The sequence below is a fragment of the Chrysochloris asiatica genome, unplaced genomic scaffold (genome assembly GCF_000296735.1).
Source record: "Chrysochloris asiatica unplaced genomic scaffold, ChrAsi1.0 scaffold00035, whole genome shotgun sequence".
Lineage (NCBI taxonomy): Eukaryota > Metazoa > Chordata > Mammalia > Afrosoricida > Chrysochloridae > Chrysochloris > Chrysochloris asiatica.
In genome coordinates this window covers 3750245-3759969 of record NW_006408553.1, presented here as the reverse complement: position 1 = coordinate 3759969, position 9725 = coordinate 3750245, and the positions used below count along the sequence as shown (strand labels likewise).

The 9725-nt window shown below is 39.6% G+C and overlaps 1 protein-coding gene across 1 annotated transcript in view; it reads left to right on the top strand.

The window, feature by feature from the left end:
* The window catches only part of PSD3 (pleckstrin and Sec7 domain containing 3), a 375019-nt gene that overhangs the window by 332332 nt on the left and 32962 nt on the right, over positions 1-9725 (top strand). The window contains exon 12 of the mRNA XM_006859907.1: positions 3390-3533. Within this exon, the coding sequence (XP_006859969.1) occupies positions 3390-3533 (144 nt within the window). The remainder of the gene's footprint in view (positions 1-3389; positions 3534-9725) is intronic.

Below are 9725 nucleotides of genomic sequence, written 5' to 3'. Positions count from 1 at the left end.
TAAAACACCAGTGGCATAGCCCTCAGAATCACAGCAGCTCAAACCACCACAGCACGACAGACAGACGAGTGGTGGCCATTTGGTTTTATGTCTATACTGTCTCTTTAAATTTCCATGTCACTCTTGATACAATCCTGATATAATCAAGATACAATCAAGATGTTCTCTCCTAATCCTATCAATCCTGGTACAATCAAGATAAGCTTTCTCAAGAAGAAGTCCCTGGTCTTGCAAAATTCTATCATAGGATCTCCAGCATCATTTCTATCAGTAATGTCATATTTTCCAACTATTGGTCCTTCTTCTTTGTTTGCAACCTTTGCAGTCTAATCACCGGTAATTATCAGTATATCATGATTTCATGTTTTATCAATTTCAGCCTGAAGAAGTTGGTAGACTTTTTCAATTTCATCATCACTGGCTTTAGTGGTTGGTGTGTAAATTTGAAATAATAGTGGTATTAGCTGGTCTTTTAAGAGTATGGATATTATCCTATCACAGACAGCACCGTACTGAAATGGTCTTTTGAATAATGAATGCAACACCATTCCTCTTCAATCTGTTATTCCAAGCATAATAAACCATATGATTGTCTGATTCAGAATGGTTAATAACAGTCCATTTCAGCTCACTGATGCCTAGAATATTGAACCTTATGCATTCAGTTTGATTTTTTACAACTTCCAAGTTTCCTAGATTCATTCATACTTCATACATTCCATGTTCTGATTATTAAGGATATTTGCAGCTGTATCTCCTCATCAGCTAATGAAGGTCCCAAAAGCTTTACATCATTTACGTCATTATAGTCAACTTTACTTTGGGGAGGCAGGTCTTCCCCAGTCTTTTTTTGAATGCCTTCTAATCTGAGGAGCTCTGGCACTACATCTGACAGAATTCTGCTGCAATTCATAGTGCTTTCATCTTCTGGTACTGTACTTGACAATGTTCCACTGCTATTCATAAGGTTTTCTAGTGTCTAAACATTCAGAAGTAGTCTGTCTTTACTACTTTCTAGTCTGTCTTAGTCAGGAAGCTTCATTGAAGCCTGTCCACCATGGGTGACCCTGCTGGTATTTAAGGTATTCATGGTATAGCTTCCAGCATCACAATAACATGGAAGCCAGCACAGTAGGACATACTGACTGACCAGTGGTGAAACTAGAGCATGTATGTAAATAAATCTTTCACACATGTTGAGTGAAAAAATGAGTTACAAAAGAAAATCTATAAGTATATAACATTATTATAAGATATTAAAACCTATAGAACATAGTTTTTGCTCAATGTGTTGAGTCAGTTCCAACTCACAGCAACCTTGAATAGGGTTTCCCAGGAGTAACTGGTGGGTTTCAACTACTGACCTGGCCGTAGCAGTCCAGTGCTTATCCTACAGCACCATGGCATGACCCCTTTATATATTTATATAAACACATATACTTATATGGGGATAATACAGGAAAGAAATGAAATTGAGTGTATAAGTAAGGTTATTCATATTTTATTTCTTAAAAAGTCTGGTACATGACTGCTTTATATGTCATTCAATATCACTTTTTTAATACATGAAACATTTCATTTTAAGAAAACTACTACTCTGTGTTTATATTTTTCAAATGGTCTCATCAGCAAACATCTTTTTTTTTAAATTGAGTAATTGTTCTTCCACCCCACTTGTTAATTTTTCAGCTCATGTATTATGCTTTGTACTTTTCATTGCTTTCTTCTATTGTGATGACTTTATACTTAAGATTCTTTTTCCTTCTTTAACTGTTAAGATGTGTGAGTTATAGTAAGTAAAAGACCCTTAGTCTTAATTAAGTTGTTACACGTTAAGGTGCTGTATGATCTCAATTTAGTGTCCATAATTAGTTGTTTTATGACAGTCTTTTCTAGCCATCTCATTCCACAGTGTATTTTTTGTACTCTGAAATTGTGTTGATGTTACACAAAACCTATAGATCATATGGTTTAATCAGTTAATCTTCATTTGCCTTCATCCAGTTATTTATCATATATGTCAAATAAATGGCCCAGAAGAATTTGGATAATTTGCATGTGAAAGTGAAACAGTAAGCAGGAATATAGTTTTAGGATTCTTTAAGAATGTCCTTTGAAGGCTGCTGGAAGATTCCATTGTGTTTCTCTTTGGGTAACTAGTTGTTAAGGTGATATGAATTGGTACCCTGGTAATGGAAATCCTTTGACACAGCACCATCCATGTTGCTTTGGTGCCTGGTGCCTAATGACTCAGATCAGGCAGTAATCACTCAGTATATTTTAACTGGAGGATCCCTGGTGGTATGGTGGTTGAAGCGCTTATTTGCTAATCTAAAGGTCAACAGTTCAAACCCACCAGGTGCTTCTTAGGAAAACGGTTTGGCAGTCTGCATCTATAATTATTGTTGTACGAATCAATTCTGATTCATAGTGACCCTACACACAATAGAATGAATCACTGCCTAGTCCTCCGCCTCACAATTGTTATTATGCTTGAACCCATTGCTGCTGCCACTGTGCCATTCCATCTTGATGTGGGGGTCTTCCTCTTTTTCACTGACCTGTCTGTAAGGATTACATCTTTGGAAGCACTCTGGGATTGTTCCACCTTACCCAAACTGTTGCTGTGAGTTAGAATGGACAGCAATGGTTTTTCCCATTTTGGTGAATCACTACTTTGTTGTTAAGTTGCCATTGAGTCAGTTCTGACTCATAGCAACCCTGTATAGGGTTTCCAAAGAGTTGCCTGGTGGATTTAAACTGCTGATCTTACGGTTCAAGCTGACACTGTGGTCCAGTGCCTTACCCTGTAGTTCCATACCAGGACTTCATTACCTTGGGACCGTAAAATTTAAGGAAGTAAGAGCCTCTGCTATTCTGGAGGGGAAAAGGAGGAATAAGTGTTCATTTTTTAAAAGAATAGAATTTGTTAAGCTTAGAGAAGAATTATTTCTTCATAGTATTGCTTATCTCAAAAGGAAAAATACGCAAGTAGATTCTTCATTTGATGTGATGGTATAAGGAATTCAATAGCACTGTTGGGTAGATATGAAATGAAGTATCCAAATTGTAGGGTTCTCAGGCAAGGGGCTTAACTGTTCATCTGGGCCTTGTCTATTTGGGTACCTCTTCAGAGCTAGGGTCCCAACTTGGTGATAAGTATACCTGCTAAAAGGCTCTTTTGGTGTTATGGAAAGGGGCCTTCTCAGTAAGCCCATCCTTGGTTGGTATCCTAGGAAGAAATATGAAAGTTGATAACATATGGCACCATATGCACAGTGGGCTATTTTGATTAATTCAAGTCGTTCATCATAAGGTCTTTTAAAGTATTCTACATTTTTCCATTGATTTACTTTCTGGACATTAAATGGCTGAACACTATCCTGCAGGAGGAACAGTTGAAATCTCATGAGAGCAAGCTGAAGCAGATCACCACCGAGCTGGCTGAGCATCGTTCTTATCCTCCTGACAAAAAAGTGAAAGCCAAGGAGATTGATGAGTACAAACTGAAAGACCATTATCTGGAATTCGAGGTATGTTGAACCAAAATGCAATTAATGCCTAGATTGGAGATTTGCTTTGCTTGTGAGTTTTTATTTTTGTATTTATTCACTCATTCGTCATCTTTACTATCACTGGGAAGCATCTCTTGGCTCTGACTCTAACTTAGGAGCTTCTAGCATGATCTAGGTCATGGTGGTCTTGTTTTTGTTGAAGTGCCAAACAGTTTATGAACTTAGTAAGGAATTCTCTGCCTAGTAAGGAGCTCTGGTACCGTAGTGGTTATGAATCAGGCTGCAAACCTTAAGGTCAGCAGTTCGAAACTACCAGCTGTTCCACAGGAGAAAGATGAGGCTTTTTGCTCCCATAAAGAATTACAGCCTTGGAAACCCTGTACAGGGTTGCTATAAGTCGATTCCAACTCCATGGCACATCACCACCAACACCACTCTGCCTAGTAGAACAAGTGTCTGCTATATGTTGTTGGAAATAGGGAAAGGAAACCTAGAGGGACATTCCAGGGTAGGTAACTGCTTTCTATGCCTCTATAGCCCCCTTTCAAGAAGAAAAAATTAACTACAAAGTGATATGAATTATCAACTTTTTTATCTCAAAAATATTATTAGCATGGTTAAAAAATAAACATTTTCTCAAATAATGACACAGAAAGAATTTATAAACTTGGACAACTATCTATGGCAGTATATCATAATTAATATTTTGGAATTGAATGGACAACTTTATTGCCAGTCTTTGCTTTATTGAAAACAATCGGTATATTTGTTCCATATGAAGTCATGACTATTGCATTGGCTGGGAATGAGCCCTCATTCTGAAGAAATCTATGCTACTGAGCTCCTAAGTGTATCTGCTCCCGTCCCTTTCTTAATGTAGACATTCTTTGGTCCTTCTCTGCTGAGTTTTGATCTTCTCGTCTCTCATCTAAAGAGCCCTGGTAGCGTAGTGGTTACGAGTCAGGCTGATAACCTCAAGGTCAGCAGTTTGAGATTACCAGCCATTCCATGGGAGAAAGATAAGGCTTTCTGCTCCTGTAAAGATTTACAACCTCAGAAACCCTACACAGGGTTGCCATGAGTCAGAACGGACTCCACAGCACACCACCACCGTCTTTCATCTGAACTTGATGCCTTGGCCCGTAGCTATCCTTCCTGTCTTCATTCCACACTACGTGGTTCTGCCAATTATGTGTCAAAAGCTCAACCCAAATTAGGACCTTTTTCTGTTCGACAGCTGTCCTTGATTTTCGCTTTTGTGTACTTCAGTCACATATCTACCCACTCTCCACACAAGCACACTTTAATACCACTGTTCATCTGCATTCTTCCACCCCTGATGGTCTCCCCTCATCTTAATTTCTGAAAGTACTGTTCATATTTCAAGATACAGCCCAAATCTCTCCTATGAAAGCCTACTCTAAACCTATTGGCTGGGATTCAGCTTCGTACTTGCCACACAATGTGCATTATGTTAAATTTCTGAAAGTAGTTCATCTTTCCCCAGGCTTGATCATTTAGGGAAATGGGAGTTCTCAAAAAGCAATCATAATTTTTCACACTTTTGCAGTGGCTTTCAGCCATAGGCCCGTTTGGTTTCACACATACTAATTAAATTTCCCAACCGCTCAGTCCCCTGCATTCAGTACTCAGCATCTAGCTTTGAGGCCTTGGCTCTACAGGCTAAGAGCCTCTTCCCAGGAGGTGGGTGACTGCAAGACCAGAGAAGGGATGCCACTGCTAGAAGTGCCCCCTGCTTCTAAATCTGTTGCCATGCTCCTTCTCTGAAAATGGGACCCAGCAAGAGCCAACATTTTCATTTCCTGACGTGAACTTCGACCAAGTTGTTGAGATTGCATCTTGCTTTCATCCAATCTTCACCTCAAGGATCATGAAAAGTTTACGTTCCAAGACCCTTGACTCATTAGAATCAGTCTCCTATATTAATATGTCTTGCCTGGTGAGTTTTCTGTCAAGCTGAATTAACCCGTCTACTCGATGTCACTTAACAACAGCCCCACAACCAGAAACGTAGAGAGGTTCCTGGCTTTGTTTGGATGCCGTCTAAAAGGCTTTTCATGGAAGTAATGTTTTTGAAAAGTGAATTGTTGTGCCCTACTCTCTTAAACTATAATTGAAGTAGCATATCTTGTAGAGTTCACTTTGCTGTTATTGCAGCCACCAGAATTGTCTAGTGTGAGTATGTTTACGTAAGTATGCAAACATACTTATGTATGCATAAGATCCTTTGCACAGACCTAAGTGCTTTGTTTTAGGAACAATATTCCCTAAGCAGACCACTTTATTCCCTGAACAGGGAGCTGTTGACCATTTAATCTTTTTTGTTCACTCCTCTATTCCCAGCTTACACAGCATTGACTGGAAGCCCAATAAATATTTATTGAATGAATGAATAAATGAAATTTTATTATTTTGTGTAAAAGATAACATCAGAGGAAGTAGTTCTCCCAGAAATCCATCTTAAATATTTTTTTTTCAGAGCCAGCTGCGCCATAAAAACAAATTTGATAGGTAGGTGAGAACAGACAATAGTGTCTGAGTTCAGTGGGGGCCCTCTGATGGACAGTGACAGGAGGGAGGACTTTTTAATCTTGTCTCTGTCCTTGTCATCAAGGAAGAATCACAGGCATGAATTAGCTCTCTCATCTATTCCTGTATTGGGCCGTCATAAAGAGGGCCTCCCTGTGGGTTCAGTTCTTATCCTTTTCTCAAGTCTTGCTAAGGGAAAAAGACTTTAATTTGGCAGAGTATTAAGCTGTTAGTAATAACACAGGGGTGCTTCTAGCTTTATACATTCCACATGGTTATATCCCAAGTTGCTTTGAGTAGAAATGATTGTAAATTCAGGGTTAAAAGAGAGAGAGAGAGAGCAAGGAAACATCCATCTTTGTCTATTAAAAAAGGAATCGCTTTTATTTAAAGCAGCAAATTTCACTCAGAATGAACTGGACTTTTCTAAGCTAATGGCTTTCTATATTGACTGTTTGTCTTGTTTCGATATCCCCAAGCTGTGGCTGTTTTTGTGTTTGTTTGTTTGTTTGTTTGTTTGTCTGTTTGTTTGTTTGTTTCAAACCATGGTCACTGATTCCAAAGGCCTTTGGAATTAACTGTTTTTAATGATTTCACTTGGAATCTAATCTTACTTTTGAATGAGTTGTTAGACATCACAAGGCTACAGTCAGAAACTTATCATTGTTTCTCTATTCTATAAAAGAAATACCACAAATGGTCTCACTTCCTTATGAATTAACTTTTTAAAATCTATTCTTGTTGTTAAGTGCCACTGAGTCAGTTCCAACTTATAGGACCCCATATAGGACTGAGTGATTATGAACCACCAACCTTGTGGTTCATTCCGACCTTGCAGTCCAATGAATCATCCTGCTGCAGAGCCACACCAGGACTCCTAATCTATTCCTTTCCAGTAGCTTCTGGTACATCCATAAGCTTATAATTCCCTGGGATAGATGGGAGGAATCCTGTGACACAGAAGGTTACGCTTTGGGCTGCTAACCACAACGTTGGTGTCTCGAACCCACCTGCCACTCTGTGGGAGGAAGTTGAGGCAGTCTGCTTCTATAAAGATTTACAGCCTCAGAAACCCTGTGGAGCAGTTCTACTCTGACCTATGGGGTCACTGTGAGTTGGAATGGCTTGATGATGGCAATGGGTGGCAGACAGATGGAGTTGTGAATAGACATTTGTAAGAGCTGTAATGTGCCAGACTACAAAGCCGTTTGAACTACAAGGTCAGCAGTTCAAGCTTACCAGCTGCTCCTTGGAAACCTTATACAGGGTTGCTATGGGTCGGAATCGACTCTATGGCACTTAACAACAACAACATAGCCATTTAAAGCTCAGTACATGTTTGGAAAAAAACGTACTTTTTTAAAAAAATAATGCCGCGTTACTGAAAGTCCCTTGCTAGGACTGTGGTTGACCCCCAGTAACTTTCTTGAGCTTGAAAAACAACCACAATTTAAAAGTAAAGATGCTTTTTCATTTTCATTCCAGGATATTCTTCATTTAGCATTTAAGGTGTTTGCTAGGATGAGCTAGACGTGACTAGGGAAAGGGAGAAGCCCAAACTTCCTTAGAAACATGACAGGACTGAGAGGTTTACTGAAGCAGAACGAAATGCCGAGGATCAGGTTAACAGAGGTTCCTGAGGTTCGTATGGAGCAGGGTTGAAAACTGGTGGCCAGTCTAATGCCTCATAGTAGTTACAAGTTGGGCTGCTAGTCTAAAGGTTATCAGTTCGAAACTACCAGCAGTTCCATGGGAGAAAGGTGAGACTTTCTGCTCTCATAAAGATTTACAGCTATCCAGGGTTGCTATGAGTCGGAACTGACTCCACCAGGACTCCTGGTGTGACTCTAGGATAAGCTGGTCACAAGGTCAGTGATTCGAGCCTGTCATCTACACTTTGGAAACCCTATACAGGGTCACAATGAGTCAGAACCAACTCAACAACACTTAACGTGTTTTCTCTAGTCACCACAGTGTTAGCTTTGTTTTCATTGTTACTTGGATGCACCATATTTAGGAAAGACAACCATCTCCTTCCTCCTCCTCTATCACATGTGGCGGCTTGCACTTTAGTGTTACTGGCTGGCCCCTAAAGGCATCTGAGATTGCAGTCCTTAATGTCAGAACTGCAGCCAGGTGTGTACATTTGGTATATTAGTTAAATCTCTGATCAAGGACTTTGGAATCAGTGACATGACTTGAAGATGGATACTTTTAGGTATGTATGTTTCCAGGCTCAAATCCAACAGGAGAAAGAGAATGTTCACTACCCTGATGATACAACCCAAGGACTAAAAATAAAGTTCCCTTGAGTTAATGCAGCTTGCCCTGGTGGTGCACTGGTTAAAGCATTTAAAAATCAGCAGTTAGAATCCATAAACTGTTGCAAGGGAGACATATGTGGCAGTCTCACTTCGTAAAGGCTTCACAGCCTTAGAACCCCTGTGAGGAAGCTCTGATCTGTGCTGTAGAGTCACTATGAGTTGGAACCAACTTGACAGTAGTAGGTTTGAGGTTTGACTTAATTGCCTGACTTAAGGCAAGTACCCACTCCTGAAATTCCAACTGGAATCAGAATACTTACTGCCTTAAAGACATTAGGGGCCAACCCAACCATATGGCTAGGAAATGAAATTTTAGAAACAGCCAAAGCCCACTATAACAATACATATGCATTTCTAGGGACAGGATATTTTAAATCTAAAAAATTTAGGACATTCTTTAGGGATGTGATGCATCTTTATCTGTATTTCTGAGTCTTGATGGCACATAAAATGGCATGATTCTTTTTGCAACTGATACATCGGAGAATAAAAGTACATTTCATACAGAGTAATAGGGAAACCCCAAGCAGCCTATACCTAAAAACACATATAATATTAACTGTAAGTTGTAAACCTCAGTGTTATTGTTGGATTGTTTGGTGTGTAGTTAGTTTGATGTATTTCATTTTGAGTAAATCCTCTGTTTGGTTGTGATCATAACCTTAGTTCTTAGCTATCTCCTGCTGCTGGAAAAGAAATATCCCTGGTAGATGGCTTTCATATGTTTGTTCTCTCACAGGTCAGGAGGCTGGGAGTCCAAACTCAGGGTGCCAGCTCTAGGGGAAGGCTTTCAAATTCAGTGAGCTCTGGAGGAAAGTCCTTGTCTCCTTTCAACATCTGTGGGCTCTGTATTCCTAGGAGATCCCCATTTGTCTTCACAATCTTAGCCTGGATCTATGAGTTTCTCAGCACAGTGATTCTGGGTCCAAAGGACGCTCTCCACTCCAGCATTCCATACTTGGTGAAACTAAGATCTTTCTGTGTCTTCTTTTATCGCCTCTTTTTTTAGTTTTTATTGTGAATTGCGAGATAGTTTACGTGGGAGAACAATGAAACTCATCGTTTCATTGCAATCATTACAATCTTCTCTGTGCATCATCATTCAACAGTATTTGATTCTGTTCCCTCGGTTTTACCTTTTTTGGGTGGAGGAGGGGGTGGGAACACAGGAATGTACACAGAAACATTCAAGAATATATCATCATTTACAATAGCAAAAAGATGGAGACAGCCTAAATGCCCATCTATGGAAGAATGGATAAACAAACTTTGGTACACACAATGGAATACTACGCTATACTGAAGAATAAAAAGGAAGCAGCAAGTCACTGCATAA